The sequence below is a fragment of the Centroberyx gerrardi genome, chromosome 7 (genome assembly GCF_048128805.1).
Source record: "Centroberyx gerrardi isolate f3 chromosome 7, fCenGer3.hap1.cur.20231027, whole genome shotgun sequence".
Lineage (NCBI taxonomy): Eukaryota > Metazoa > Chordata > Actinopteri > Beryciformes > Berycidae > Centroberyx > Centroberyx gerrardi.
This window is the reverse complement of record NC_136003.1, coordinates 33,102,951-33,120,053: the sequence shown is the minus strand read 5'-3', so window position 1 is coordinate 33,120,053 and position 17,103 is coordinate 33,102,951. Positions and strand designations below refer to the sequence as shown.

At 39.6% G+C, this 17,103-nt stretch overlaps 1 protein-coding gene across 1 annotated transcript in view; it reads right to left on the bottom strand.

Moving 5' to 3' along the window:
• The window catches only part of LOC144539498 (NACHT, LRR and PYD domains-containing protein 3-like), a 306,969-nt gene that overhangs the window by 20,636 nt on the left and 269,230 nt on the right, over positions 1–17,103 (bottom strand). Inside the window, exon 2 of the mRNA XM_078284789.1 lies at positions 7–292. Within this exon, the coding sequence (XP_078140915.1) occupies positions 7–283 (277 nt within the window). The 5' untranslated portion in view covers positions 284–292. The remainder of the gene's footprint in view (positions 1–6; positions 293–17,103) is intronic.

Below are 17,103 nucleotides of genomic sequence, written 5' to 3'. Positions count from 1 at the left end.
ACTCACCTTTAGATCCTGAACTGCTGTTTGACAAACTCTGCACTAGATCATTCCTGTTGATCTTCCCCAAAACTGTCTTGGTCACCTTCAGAGTGTTTTCGCTGTAGGTCTGCACCATCTGATCCACTGTGTCCAACCTGTTTGCCTTCTCCAGTCGGCTCTTTTGGATGGCTGGGAAGCCTTCCAGGATTTCAGCCTGCTGCAGGAACCACTGGAAGATCTTGAGCTCTTCATCTCCCAAATCATTCAGTGTTTCCAAGAGCAGCTCTTTAACCGTCCCCATGGTTGCTCCCTGGTAAAATATGGTAAAATCAGAGGATATTTACAACTTGTAGGACAATTGTGCAATTTCTCCACTGGGATGATTAAAGATTTCATCTCATCACCGCTCACCAATAACAGTGCTTTTAACATGTGGGTCTTGTAAGATTACTTTATCAGCCAGCTCACACAAGTAATGTATTTGGTAATATTTGTTCTATTGCCTGATCATATCTAGTCCTTCATTAGTTCAAAATACATTAATTTGGGATTTGTAGACCCTAGCCAAAATTCAGGAAAAAACGCCTAAAATTACATACCCAAAATGAATCAGGAAAAGCTCCTCAACCATAAGGCCTATATGCATAGTTCTGGTCTCCTTTGATAGGTAAGAAGTTGAGGAATATGAATCCAGTGTAAGTAAACCTATATCTATTAACATTCCAGAGTAAATAGAGATGCAATAAAGGAAAAAATAAGATTTTCATCCTCACCTAGTATATAATCTAAATTTCAAAGGCAATATCACCATTATAACCAAGATCCCATGGATAATGATGCAACTGAATGTGTTCCCCTACTCCTTGACTACAACTGTAACTGTAAATTTGATGAAAATACACTAAAATACAACATTTATGATACAATTTATAAAGATATACTCAGGTGGTCTCCATGGTTTGGCCAAAGTGTCCATCTGTGCTTTTTGTGTTTTCTGACTGTTTACTGGGAATTTTACTTCAAAATACTATTCATTTCCATATAGCCATGTTACAAATAACAGAAATCTCCAAAAACATTGAAATAGTAATAAACACAATGAATATTGATAAAGTTTGATCAATATTCATATATGACTGAATCAGACCGGGCCACAGAGCTCCATTCTATACAGGCAGATTTATGGAGAAAGCTGGGGTCCACCGTGCCATGTGACCTATCCTTAGCTTCGTCTCAGTCAGTGGAATTGAATGGTATAAGGCTCATTCGTGTCAGTACTTTGATACAGCCACCAGATGGCAACAAAGAGCCTGAGCTCCCTCCATAGGGATTCAGTGTGGCTGGACTAAAATGGCTGGTAAAAAGCCCCCGTTGATCACAGAGAGACAGAGACTGTTTCAAAGTTACGGTAGAAACATGAGTAACTAAAATCTGCTGTTTTTGGTGAAAATAACATAAGCCTTGGTGAAATATTTTGGCAAGAACATAGATTTTTGTTAGTGTGACGTGAATGTGAAGTTTGACTGCTGAAACTGCGTTTCCCCAGAAATAGCGGAAGTTGTGTTGCTTGGATGGTGGTGCGTTTAGGGTCATTAGAAAGCTCAGGATTTCTAGTTTCCAGCAATAAAGCATGTTATTGTAGACTGACGAGAAAATTATCCTGGCGCTTTTGATCAGAACTTGCTCTTATATTTATGAAGTTTATATTTGTATGACTTTATTGTTAAGATACTTAGCAATAAGACATCGTTTGGACAACATACAGTTGGTTTACAGATTCTGAAAGCTCAGGCACCTCTAGTACTGAAGATCTTTTTAGGGATTCACATAATTTTACTGCCTTCATTTTCTGATGGTGTTTTTATCATTATTTACCCTCAAAACCAAATTAGGCCATATGACAAATACTGTGATAACTTTTTATATAGTATTGTGATAATTTGACTTTTAAACTTATTCCCCTCAAATTTTTCTCAGAAACACTGCATATATCACTATACAGTTGTTAACTTCTAAATTAAACTGATAAAATTAAAGATCTTACAACATACCTCTGTATTATATTTGAATAGGTTGTTTTTTTAAGAAAAAGTGTTTTTAGGCAATATATGAGCTATGTTTAAAAGTTATCCTCATGAAATGTATATCCAAATGTTCTTCAGAAAAATTCTTGAGCTAAACTGTAAAGGTTTCCCAATTGACGATCTAAGCAATTTCACCATTGTTTCTCTTGCATGTTTTTACTGCACATTGCATAAACCCCCTAGATGTGTGCATATACTGTTGAATATAGTGTTGCATATAATGTTGCTGCAGTTTTATTGTGACCTTGTATGCATGACTTATTCTCAACTGTGCTCCATCCAACGTTAAGCTACGTCACCATTTATGTACAATCCCATGCTTGCTGCAAGACTGATTGGATCGTTGTGTTCCTGCTTTAATTATGATGCTTTGATTGAAGATTTCCATCATGCTTCCTGCTAACAGCTGCATGCATAAAATTAAGACAATAAAGGCTCTAGCGAAGCCATGGGTAGTGAGTGTCCTGTCTGACAGCTTCTGCAGCTCTATGGATTTGGGGTTTGGTTGATGTGGCTTCAGTGAGGTGGGCTCAGCTTCTGCCTCTGTGCTACTCTCTGCTGTCTCACTGGATCACTGTCCTTCCTGTAATTCACTTGTTTCATATTTTACTGGCACTTCCCTGTTTGAATGTGACTCTTCCTTGTATCAGTAATGTTTTCTGCCACTTCCTCAAAACTGGCACAACTTCCTCCTGCTACAGGGAACATGACAACAACAGTCAGCTCTCAAAAGCTCTCGAAAGGCATCGATATTAATATTTATTAAAGCTTTCAAAAGCACATTGCCTGGATGAATACTTGATTCTGATTCAGATAACCACATGGCTCTGATATAGTCCTTATCACTGTTCTAAATTAATGCACCACATTGAGACTTACTTATGAATGATATTGTTTACAAGGGTGCCAGTTAGGAGATGACCATGACTTATATGGTGTCAACAACAGCTTTAGCTTTGTCTTCAGGAAATCCAGGAAAACAATTAGTTTAGCTTATTATCTTTCTACAACATCGAATCACCTGAACTCTGCTGGCCAGTCTCCCCTCATCTGAGGCTGATCCCCCTGCCTCCTTCTAGAGAAATGCTTTCAGAAGTTACAGGACTGATGGCTGTAGGAGACTTTTTAAATGACTATATTCAGATTAACTCAAAGATAATATACACCGCTGCAACATATTTAGCTAACTTTACAGTCAATCAAACAATAGATAGCTAGATAGATAGATGTGTACAATGTGTTTGCTAGTGCCGTTCATAAGATCGACATAAAATCTGTCTATCTAGAAGTTAAATTCACTTGAACACATTGTTTTATCACTCACATTGGATTGAAAATAACACCGGATGTCTGGTTTCCTGTTTCTCTTCCTCAGCTCAGCAGCTCCGCAGCTCACAAACTGTCTGCGCCTGTCATTTGATTGTGTGTTTGTTTAAAGTGACGCAGCTACCCGGCTGGGTGGAGTTTTGCAATTTTAAGCATTATCTATATCCAGATCAGTTATATAAAGACACAGAATTGTACAGTTTTACTCCAACTGTCTTAAGCAGAAAAAAAATAACTCTGTCCCTTTACATTTATGGAAGCCCGTTTCCGCCACCTGTTAAACCTGTTATAGGGCACATTTATTTATTTTTTTCATCATCAAGTGAGATTTTTTTCTCAATAGTATGACTTAGTATCATACTAAGTCATAATTATGAGATACTATTTCATAATACTGACTTAGCATGACCCGCTCTCATTAACAAGCTGTTTTCGGCCACAGAACTGTGGCTCACTGGATGGTTTTTTTTTTGTCACACCGTTCTGTCAACTCTAGAGACTGTAGTGTATTAAAATCCAAGGAGGGCAGCTGTTTCTGAGATGCTGAACTACCATGTCACATGCTTAGATCACGCATCTTGCCCATTCTAATGTTTGGTCAAACAAGAAACTAAACCAGGTCAACATGTCTGCATGCTTTATATATTGAGTTGCAGCCTCATGATTCACTCTTTGGACGACCAGGCTATTTGTGTCAACAAGCAGGTGTAGCCTACCTAATAAAGTGGGTTAGTCTGTTAGTTTGTCATATTTATAAGATACTGTCTCATAATTATGACTTAGTATCTCATAATTATAACTTACTATCATAATTATGAAATGCTAAGTCATAATATTGAGAAATAATCTCACTTGATGGAAAAAAAAAAAAAAGTTTTTTGCTGGATTTTTTTCCACCAAATAATTTCCACCAAATAATACAAAAAGAAACTATACTTTTTTTTTTTTTTCTGAGACTGCAGATTCATGTTTGACTTCCTTAGTACTATATGGGTGATGCCATCCTGGACTCACACGCACAAGAAAGGGTTTCTAATGTTTTAAATGATTTTCACACCATTTTAAATCCCATTTTACTTTCTTTCTTTTTTTTTTTTTATCTTTCTCCACCTATCTTCACTCAAAATACAGGTTGATTTTACTGCAGAAACCTTTTACAGCCCAAAAATTGCTGGGAGATAATGAACATACTCATACTGACAATCAATGTTGGGACACACACATACACGTTTACACACACACACACACACACACACAGCACCATCACCAGTCAATATTCTGCATTCGGGGCAGGTGCGGCCCGGCTCCACCAGGTGGTGCTGAAGTGTAGAAACATTTACAGCCTCATCATGGCTCAACATAACAGCTGAATAAAATTTGTACTTGCAAGTTCAGCTTGATTAATATTTAAAACGGTCTCTTCTGTCGACACAATTACACTGCATCAACATTTTTGGGGAGAAAACTGACATAAGTGCACAAATGTCACGGATTCTCAGAGTTCTGTTGTGTTGAACCATGATAGGATTATCCTTGCTGGTGATTTTAATATACACATTGACGACGCCTCTAACCACGACCACATTTTCTTCCTTGCACTCGCTCCTTGTTGTGAAGCACTTTGGTTTTGGAAAGTGCTCTATAAAAAAAAAAAAAAGTTTAACATGGAATAGTAAGATTAATAAAATACCTAATAATAAAACAAAGATCCAAAGGAAAGATCATTTAACCTGTCAACCATACACAGACCAGCCCAAGAGAGTCCCACACACTGTACTCTTGCATATAATTTCTTTATTAACTGACGTTTCAGTCTTCAAACCTTCATCAGAATAATCTATCATCAAGAACAATACACTCTCACACAAACAACAACAACTTGATTTTGTCATTTTGGTGTAATATCGCATTCATTTAATTTTCCAAAGAAAATGTCAGTACTCTGTACAGAGTGAACTATCATCTTAGCAGCTGTCTTTAGTCAGCAGTGTGAGTGTTTCTCTCTCCCTCCTCTATCTGACAAGAGACACTGAGGAACCAGACTCAGACCTGAACCCAAACCCAGGATAGAGTGGTTCAGTGAATGTGGAGTGGAAGGTGTGGATGTGGATCAGTGAGTCAGAGGAAACTCTGTAGAAGGACAGAGAGCCAGCAGACCAGTCCAGATACACTCCTACTCTGTCAGAGTCAGAGGAGGAGAGGAGAGATATGTCTGTTCTTCTGTTATTGTACCAGAGTCACCATCATCACCATAGCAGTACAGACTCAGTACAGGACTTTTCATTCCATCCGAGCCTCGACTGTCACCTTTCTGTTGTCTTCAGACAGGAAGAGGTCTGTTTGGGTCGCTAGGGGGGGCCACAGGATCAGTGTGACTTTCTGTGTTGCTCCTCACACTTTGTACGGTGTTAAGTTGACTCGCTCACTTTAAGAACTCGGTGTGTAACCATGGTAACGCCAGGGCTGCCAACTTTTGAGTTCAGCTTGGAGTGAGATTTGCGTGAGTCTCACGCTCAATGCGTGCGAGTTGGCAGCCCTGTAACGCTGTGCGGCAATAAATCTCCATTCGCAACTTATTTTGATGAACCGAGTAACGTTACACAAACGGCTCCTAAAAGAAAATTTAGGACTGGCGCTCAAGGGCGGAAGAAGAGAAAATTGGAGATGGAAAAAAGAACACAGGATAAAGGTTTGTGATTGTTTGTTGAATCCGATTGAATGAATCTGACAGTCGTTTTTCTTGCAACATTGAAGTTGTGTTTTTCGAACGAAACAGAACATAGCCACAGTTAATTTTAACCTGGCAAGCTGGCTAGAAATAATAAATGTATTATTAATTTTAGCTGAAAGGTTTTTCATTAGAACAAGCTTGATGTCTTGCTATTTGCTTGCTAGCTAACATGAGTAGGATTGTAAGCATCATTTATAATTTATAAAGGCTAGCTTTGCTTGTTAACTAGCTACCAATGTTTTCTTGCAACGTTAAATTTGTGTTTTGATTTATTATTTTAATACATAACATATTAAATGTCCAAATTGCCACAAATAGTTTCAGGCTAACCATTTGCTTTCTAGCTGTGTTAAATTGTATTTTTGTAGATCATATTTGGACATATTGGACATATTTGGATAATTGGATAATTTGCATATTTGGATACAATTGCATTTGTTGTGTGGTTAATAAATAGGCCTGGAAGATACATATAACATACCTATGTAATGTCTTAACCTATATTTAAAAAATAATAATAATCTAATGTATAATCTTTTATGGGGCGTTATTGAAATATTTTGGAGCAACCTCCACTGCACCAGGACCATCTACTCCCTCCTCTGACCTGACTGCGTCTGCAGAGGTCATAACTGAGGTACCACAGCCTTCTCCATCATCCACTGATATTTTTTGGGGCCACAAACAAAATCTTGTTTAGGGTCACCAAAATCCTAGGGCCGGCCCTGGTTGACAGGCATCTGATGGAGAGAACATGACACAATACAGCAGCAGTTTCTGATCTAATAGACCTGATCTATTTATTTATTACAGCTTGGCTGTTAAATTTCTAAACAGTTTCAAAATAACGCATCAGCCATCATCAGACCTTCCTCACACCTGGTATCAAACTCTGCACTCCACCATGGTCCACACTGGCCGAGTAAAGACAAGAGTCACAAGAGCATATTCTCTTTGATGATGGACCCCAACTAGAACTGAAATTAAAAATTGAAATGAGAATTTCTCCACTGTAAAGTGTATTAAAATTCCCAAAAATTAGATAATTGCAAACTTACAATGAACAAAAAAGGCAGAAAATACATATAAAAATAACAAATCTCGTAATCCATAGTCGAAGTTTGGTGGGGAGCGGGGGGGGGGGGGGGGGGGGGGGCACTATATACTAATATGGCATGATTCTCTTGCTGAAAGTGTTTCAGCAAGTGAATCACGCCATATTAATTTCCCCATCTTACTTGCTATAATAGGACAATGCCTTACATAACATGACTTATTCTGTTTAAAAAAAAAAAAACAATGACGCAAAACTTCAGCTCTTCAGTGCCGCCCCACTTCGCCTATGTTAAAGCAGTCATGCCCCTGACCACTTTACATTTTTTGTTTCCCACTGAAATAGATTGCCATTTTTGCAAAAAATAAATCAAACGGCCTTTGTTCTTCTTTGTTTCGCCGTATGAAAAACCAAAGATAAATCTGTTTACTGAAACTCTCCAAAGGCCAAAACATGATAACAATGTTCCCAGTGCTCCAAATAAGGCCAATAACTAGGACATTGGAAAAAAAAAAGTGAAATATAGTCTGTCTCAGTGACCGGAAAGGACAATTGCCTGAGACTGGAGAGAGAGAGAGAGAGGGGCTAATCTCTCTCTCTCTCTCTAATGTTGGTAGAAACTCACGACTGAAACAGTGCAGGAATATTACCAGAATATTGTAGTTATTATTCGTCTCACCTTCCCGGCTGCCCAGTGCGCTGAGCAGACCTCTCTCCCTTCACCCAGCTCAGTGTAGGTGAATTAAACAGACTGTCAGACATGCAGACAATTCCTGGGAAATTCACTTGTTGGCAGCTCAGGTTTTCCCTCAGGACCAAGACGGATGATTGGATGATCCAATTCAATTCAATTCAATTCAATACTTTATTTGCCATTTCAACAGAGTTGATTAGAAATTAGTGCAGTGCGGCTCACGGTACCATACAATACAATCTTGCACACACATGATTTACGTTCATACAAAAAGATAAAAAGTTAATAAAAATGAACACAAGAGGACTCAATATAATAGTAAGTTGAAAAGATAAAAATAAGTGAGGTAGGATGTCACAGAGCTGTAAAATGTGGTGCAAGTACAAGATAAAAAGGATATACAAGTACATATACACACACTGTACATGTACATGCATACACATGCACACGTATATACAGTATATATATACTGTATATATGCATACACACACACCCACCATAGAACAGGAGAACGAGAACGTCAACACACGCTCAACCGCTGCCTTGTTAAAAAAAAAAAAAAAGAAAAAAAAAAAGCCTCATGGCCTCCTTGGAGACCCTGAACCTGGTGGCATTTCTTAATTGTGGTAACCGTGGTGCTTTCCCATGAAAGATTATGTTAAATTATTGTACCTAAAAATGTAAAACTCTACCCTTTCAATCACCTGCCTGCTTATCTCCAAGGGTCGTAACTCATGCTATACTATCATCTCTTTGGTTTTACCGCCGAGTGTTGCGATCTCGTCTCTATAGGCAGATCGATTTCACAGATTAGGCCAGCTACGGTGGTATCATCAGCCGCCGGCTTTCACCAGATCTATGCTGAAACAAACAAACTAAAAAAAAAAAAAAATTTGAAGCAGGACAACAAAACAGCACACATTCATCATACACATTCAAAATAGAAATTAGATAAATGAATGAAATGAATAAATACATAAAAAGATATAAGACAATCTAATACTTCTTAAAACCAAGTTAATAAATTGGAGGTAGAATCAGAGTTAAGTACTGACTCAGGTGAGCATCTCTTTAACATTGGGGTGCTGAATGAGGGAACCATCCCTTTTACCTTTACTGTTTACCAGTCTAATTGCTTCAGGGATAAAACCAAATTTCTGTGTGTCACCAATAATTTTTGAACTAATATTGACAACTCGTTGCAGTTGGGTCTTTTTGACTGAGGGATGTAAACCAACAAATAGAAGAAAATGTTAAAATACTTTCAATAAATGATGTATAGTATGTTTTCAGTATTGTCCTGTCAACTCCAAAAGAGTTAAGTTTGCGTAGACCATACAAACGTTGCTGGGCCTTTTTTTTTTATAATAACTTCTGTATTCTCATCAAATCTCAATCTATTATCAAACACATTTCCCAAATATGTATAACTCTGGAAAATGTCAACATTTCCTCCATGAAGAATTGTTTGTGAACTATTGTTACTTTTTGGAGAAATTATCATTTCCTTTGTCTTTGACACGTTTAAAACCAGGAATGACTTATCACACCAATCTACAAATTCTCCCAGTGCAGGCCCATGTGACTGATTTGACAGAGTAAGGAGTGACATCAAAACACTGTCATCTGCAAATTTTACTATATGGTGGTTTTTATAGTTACTACGAATATCATCTGCATATAAAATAAAGAGTAGGGGAGAGAGAACACAACCCTGTGGAGAGCCAGTGGATAGTACAGTATAGATAGCCGGTACAGAGAGATCTGAGACTGTTTGTGACAAAACTAATGTAGTGGTGGTAGGTATTGATGGTGTCTGATATCAATATAATTTAGAGTTAGCTTCAATGAGAATTAAGGTCAGGGCACCAGATAACAGACAACAGGCGGGAGCACGCAGGCTGCTGGACAGGGCTGTGGGTCTCAAGGCGAACGCCGACCTCTGCAGGTTCTGATGATTCTTCAGAGTTAAACTCAGCAGGATAGCTGATAGCGAGGTTGTAGCAGGCGGGACACACACACACACGTGCTGGTGTGTGTGTGTATTTGACAGGCAGCAGCAAGGCTCTCTTCACTGTTTAGGATGGAACAGGCTCTCTACTTGGCTTGTGGTGATGATGCATTTGATCCGTCTTTGGAGACAAACTTTGGAACAAAGTTGTCGTCAGACTCCGTTAGCACACGTGTCGCGACCACGTAAAGTGCATGAAATCAGCATTGGACACGTGTATATTTGGTTTTGTTGTGATCAGTTGAGGGGTGTGTGCATGGGCTGGCATGTCTAGTGTTATGGCTCATTACATATGCATAAAACATTGATTTTGGCTCTCAGATCTATCCAATATGATTGACCGTCGTAACGCTGACAGTGCAGCACAACTTCCTGAACACTTTAATATCAAACATGGCTATCTAAGCCCCATGTAAAGATAAAGAAATTGAATAATGAAAATAACTTTTATATAAAACATCACAGTTGCACCTAAAATTAGACATATACATTAGAGTCCACCACAATGTGATACCCAAGGTTTCATGAGTCTGTATCAAAGATTTCTCCTGATTTTGGACACATTCCAATGTGTCTCATCTCAGATTCTCTGTCTCTTTGGGCAGGGCTGAGTGTTGGAGTTTTATGGTTATTTACCAGCTCTGTTCCTTGATACCAGCTCTTAGGGGTGGAAATGGAAATGAGGTAATTTACGTTGAGGTCAGTGCCCTTTCTTCAGTCTTCCCCCACCATGCTGATCTGTTATCAGGGAGGAGGCTCACACAAAATGCACAAGGCCTTTCCAGATGTGAGATGACAATGATGATGTGGGTGCAGTTACTACGCTAATAACCCATCGTATGAGTTGATGGTCCAATTTAAAATGGGAAACCAACTTTTCAACCAGAACGTGGGGCTGCATCGTGTTGAATGCTGACGAAAAGTCTACAAAGAGTAATCTGACAAGTGAGCTTTTGTGTTCTAGGTGTTTGCGTACAGTGTCTAGAAGAAATAATTTGGCATCTTCCACACTCCTCCCCGGTTTGTACGCAAACTGGAGAGGATCAAGAGATGGTTCAACAAAATGAACAGTTTGTGACTTGATGATTTTCTCTAAAGTTTGCATCAACAATGAAGTCAAGGCAATGGGTCTCAGGTCATTTAGGACTTTGGGTTTGCTGATTTTTGGGATTGGGATGATCCAGTGTCCATTGAGAGGTGGAACAATCTCTGGCTTAGCTCTTGGCTCTTGCTTAGCTCCTTCCATATATTCCATCAGGCCCTCGAGCTTTATTAACTTGCACTCTTTTGAGGTACTTGGTAACGGACGGGGTGGAAATTTGCAGTGGGTTCCCAGGTGATAGTGACTCCTGTATCTCCCTAAGTTGTGCACTAAAAGCATTCCTATCAAAACTGGAAAAATGGTTCTTCAGCTCGTTTGATAGGATTTCCTCTATGATGCCTTCTATGTGTATAGGTTTGTGGCCTTTATTGATGTTGTTCCCTGACATGGTTTTGATCCTCCTCCAGACTGAGCACATGCTCATGGTTTTTGAAATTATCTGTAATTTTATTTTTATAGACTGACTTCAGTGATACTGAATGTTGGAGTTATCAAATCACACTGTGCCTACGGCACTTTACCACAAAACAACTACTGCTTTGTTGTAGGGATAATAAGTTGATAGATATGGTTTCACTGAACAAACAAATAATGTTGTTTGTGTTAGTATGACAACTGTATGTTCTTGTATTGAGCGGTTGTGTAGTTTCGTGCCGACTTGTGTTCTTCCCCTCGGGGCTTGCCGTACTTAGATACTGCTTTGTTCCTGTATACTGAAAACTCGACTCGACATGGCGGCAGTATCGAACACTCGAGGCGCTGCTTGTCTTGGTCAGCCTGCAGATACTGAGTCCGCCCAGCTAGGCACGCTGCTGCGGTTTCCAGCTTGGTTGGTAGTCGTTTATCCTTTTGGTGTAGCTAATGTTGTACTTTGTCTTAAGCCATATTACAAACACTTTTAAATAAAAGTGTGCTTTTGTACTGTAATAAAACTAAAAACTGTTAATATTTACCAACATGCATGACTTCATTAGTCACCATCTAAAATATAATGAAATAGAAACAATTAACAGTAGCCTAATTAAAGAGGATATCTTAATATCCTAAAACGAGTGCAACACTTTGAGTAGGCGCTTCTGCTTAGCACCACCCACTTTGTGCTGGCCACCTTGTCTGGCCCAATGCACCATCACTTTGTCTAATATTTTATGAAACCAGTGAAACAGGAAGCAGAAAGCAGAGCTCAGATGACTGAAACAAGAACTAGCTTGACTTATAGTAAGTAAAATACTGACAATAATATTTTGAGTAACTTAAACCGGCACTTAGCGATTTCAGACCCTATAACCAATCTTGAGAGTTTGGAGATTTCTTTGAGACGTAATGATATAAACGAGTAGCCACACACGCGGGCCAGCTGTGTTGCTGTTTTCACCTCTTTCCTAAAGCTTGTTGTCAAAACCCGGACCGACTCGAAGCTCCTCCCTCGCTGTTTAAAAGCGCTCTGCTGGCTGGTGCTGTGTCCTTCCTGCAGGAGCGCGGTGGGCCGGGTGGTCGTCCTTGCCGATCTGGGCCCGGTGAACTCCATCGGCTTGAGAAGGCCTCAGACCAGTTCTCAGACCAGATCGGTGGCTCTCTCACTCCTCACCTATGCACACCTTTTGTTTGGTTCTTTAGGGTTGTTGTAGTTTGTGTTTTTCCCTAGTTTTTTTAATATAAATTATTGTGTTTTACTTTGGTGTATGTCTCCCTTTTATTACGGCCTACACGAGCCGGGTTGTAACACTACCTGCCTCTTCACTTGTCATTGTGGGACATGTAACCTTCAGTGGGAGAAAAATGTGGCAAAGCGAGACTCGTAACCGATGACAATTCTCTGTAGGTACGATTAGCTTAGCTATTAGCATTTATGCACGGTCCACAAGGTTTGTCCTTTGGGGCCTCCATAGTCCAGCAGCTTTGCTCTGGGTTTATTTACAAATGTGTTGTGGTTTCTGTCACTCTCTAGTGGTCAGAAAATCGCTTAGTGCTGCTTTAACATTTAACATAACAACAAGCTTTTTGTTAAACAATGCCATGGGATTGGGAAACGTAATCTTCATTCCACTGATTCTCTGATTATCAAGTTATTCAATTACTTTATGATGAACTAAACTCTCTCAATCTCTCTCTCTCTCTCTCTCTGACAGAGTTATCCTTGGTTATCATTAATTCACTGGAAAGTAAATCAACCAAATAGAACAATTAATCCAGTTGGAGTCTCTGTGATAACTGAATAATGACTGAATAACGACTAAATAAAACATTTATGTTTTAGAGATACTGTAGAAAGGTGGAAGGAGGGCAGTGGAGGCACAAACACAGACCTGAATAGACGCAACATGATCCTCAACCAAACGAGGAAATGGTTTTGTTCGTTTATGATCCAGTTCTCGCTTTGATTGCACTACGAAATGCCACCCGGGAAAATAATCTAAGAAGATCCTTCCAACAAACAAAAACCCTGACAGAATCAACCCACACAACAATAAAGTTTTTATAAACTTGATCCTCAAATATTGTGGGAGAGATAAAAAGAAGCGCACATAATGCTGGTCAGCATTAAACTGGGTCTGGAAACTGTCCCATGTTCCAAATTCACATGAATATCATGTTATTAAGACTGACTTGTTCAACCAAGCACACTTCACTGTGTGTGTGTGTGTGTGTGTGTGTGTGTGTGTGCGTGTCTATCCATATATAAAGCAGAACTAGACCAAGCTAGTTGTTCCCGGTCATTTTCACATGAACAGCTTCACTATTCATCACGAGGAAAACTACCAAGGTAGGTTCACATTAGAAATATTCATAAATATTCCTTTTGATCCGGAGACCTTCAGTCTGACAGTAAACAGGACCAGGGGCCGTATCCACTAAGCTTCCTAGTACTAAGAGTTGGTCCTAGCGGTGAAATTCGAAGAAAATTGATGAGAGAAAGTGATGACGTTTTCTAAGAATTTCCCCTTAAAAGTAAGACTAAAACCTAGTAAAGATGAAAGCTATTCACAAAGCATCTTAGCCCTTAAGAGAGCTCCTAAGGTGGAAAACTGTTAAGAGTAGAGAAGAGGACTTTTAGGAGCTGAGGAGTTTCTTAAGAAGAGGAGGAGTGGCTGAAAGACGCAGAAAAGACGCATTAATGCTATTATTATAAAGTCATCACAATGTTAAGATATTTAGCAACAGGCAAACAGTGCAGCAGTGATAATTTAGGTTTATGCAGCCACATAGTAGAATAATCACACAAACAATCGCAGCTCCTTCACAGACTCATATTGTGACGCAGCCTGTTTAATTCCCACTGGCCGGTCACACCGTGCACCGACTAAACAGCAGCTATGGATGTAGCGAGTTTTCTCTGTATTGTCGGGTCACTGATGGGACACATGTCTGCATCATCTGCAATATATACTCTTGTTCAAAAATCCTATTCATATAAGCTTGCCAATATCATCTATAAATTATACTAATACTACTAAGTCTTGAGCCATTTTCACCAAATCTTAACATCAAATTAGTAAAGTATAATAACATTACTGCATCCACCCAAATAAAGGCAGAATGCGTCAGCCTGTGAGGCCGTACAAGTATTAAAAAGTACCGTTCGTATGGTTTTCAAAGATTTTGTCCAATCAGCTCTATTTTTTTACATTTTTGATAGTATAAGCAAACCACGCGCTATATATCAAGTTTTATCTTGTGTGATTCCTTGTGTGCAGCTGCTCTGAATCTTTCATTACACATTCACAAAACTATTTTTTGCAACCTCACATTTGAAATAATTTGTCCACAAATGTTATTTACACATTCACAAAATGTTGTTTACTACTACAAATCTTTTCTACATATTTACAAATTATTTTTGTTTGCTTTAATCTTTTTTACACATTCAAATACATTCATGCAAATTTTTTTCACATGTTCACAAATGGTGATATACAACTGCAAGTTTCAAATTATTTGCAAAAATCATTTCACAAGCTCAGAATCTTTTTTACAAGCTCAGAATCTTTTTGACTCTTTGAGCCCAAACACAATTCTCCAATGTTGCTCCATGATGGAGACACACCTGGTTGACCCATGGTATTTACAGTGTGTCTTTTTACAGTGTGCTGATGGCTGCTGTGGTTGTCTTGGTGATGATGCTGCCTATATTGAGCAGGGCGGCCATGTCAACTCCAACTCCAACTCCAACTCCAAACAACAATGATGTGAGTGAACCTTTCTGAACAAAAAAACAAGGCTAGGCAAGCCTAGTTTAGCCAGACTGCGCATGCGGCCTGTGGGGAACATTATGATATCTCAAGCATAAATATTGTAATAGAGCAGCCAAATGCTGCCACCACCTGGGATGAACCGGTATGGTCCAGTGTCAGAGGCTTTAAATACTCCCATACAGTAAACAAGAAATAAATACAAAATATCCACATTTAAATATTCAAGTCATATATATATAAGCCAAGGGGAGCAAGATGAGAATGTGGCTACCAGGAGAGCAGGTTATGGCCTATAGGGACTGAGAACAGAATGGTTTCATCATGAAAGTTATGAACACCAATACCAAAGAGCTAGATATAAAGTCGACTAGCTTAACCACTGCCACATGACTGAGAACAGCCCACAGCATGCTAATGCACAACACACTACAAACTTCACTGCAAGCTTACTCAAAGCCCCTGACCTAAATAGGAAGAAACCACATAAATAGCCGACTCCCCCTGCAGCTTTTCCCCTACAGGCTCCTCATGCAAATTAAAAAAGCATACCGGACCACAGCATACAGCGACGTGCCGCTGCTGGAAACAAAGCTGGAGAGCGGCGGCCGGTACACCCCTAAGCCCCAGCCCTCACTAGCTAAAGGAGGCAACAGACCTCGCCTCCTAGCACCGGAACCAGCTTTCCCCCTACCTAGCTGTCTTCGTCACCGGCAGCTCTAAACAGCGGCGAATGACCAGCTCCCCTCCCAAGAGAGTACCAAGCCGCACAGACACACAGAAGGCTGCGCCAGCCAACACTGCAGCCCAAGACTCTTTCCTTTGTCAGTTCTCAGCGTCTCTCATCCCGGTTGTCAGTCACAGGTGTAGGCAATCAGTCTCTAATTAGTCTGCCCATTGCAGGGAGACAGCATCCCCTGCTGCCTCATTACAATATGTAATAACTTGTACTGGGACTATTTCAACAATGGGGACAATGGGATCTGGCAAAAACAGACTTAACTCTTTGTGATTTATGTAGGCAAATCTGATTCTCTTCTCTTCAGCCACAGATGGTGCACCGCTCTCCCCCTCGTCTCCTGCGTTCTCTTTCTCCTTCTTATCCACCCTAAGATGTTCCCGGTTGCGGCGGCAGTAGCTCTTTGTTATTGTCCTGAGCTTGCTGATGAGAAGTTATAATGACAATTATATTTACAATAATGACAAAAAGCGATACCAACAGGCAACTAACCTTTGTCCGAATAATTCAAACACATTCCACATTCTAATTTATACTGGACATATGGACATAGGCTATATAGGATAAATAATATATGCGACAATAATGTGTTACAATGCATAGCTTACCTTGGAATGTTTCTTGGAATCTTGCTGAGTCTCCCTTCGCTGTTTGGGAAGACTGGACTGTGGACTCCCGAACGTGATAAATTGTGGGATACACTTAGCTCCAAATACCGCTCCAAAGCGGTATTTAGCTGTATTTAGTATTATAGTGTGGGTAATGGGACAGAAGACCGATCTCGAGTAGCCTACTACAACACTACTCCACGTACAAGCTTAATACAGAATAGAGCTCAACAGTGACCGCCCACTTTTGAACGGCTCCGGTTCCAGGAAGTGACCAAAAAAAAAAAAAATTTGGAAAACGGGAAAAAAAAAAACCAAAAAAAACCTTTGCCTTTTTTTCTGTTTTCCAATTTTTTTGCTCCGAATTAAATGTTTTATGGTCATGATTCATCTCGTAGTTGGTTGGCTTGGTTCCAGGCTTAAAATTCTTTATATAAGAATTTTCTGAAACATCAATGGAGGAATGAATGGGAAATTAATTTCCTGAAACCGGAGCCGTTCAAAAGTGGGCGGTCACTGTTGAGCTCTATAACATCATGCCCCTTCTCTAGGTGTTGTTGAAAGGCATTGTGGGAAATGTAG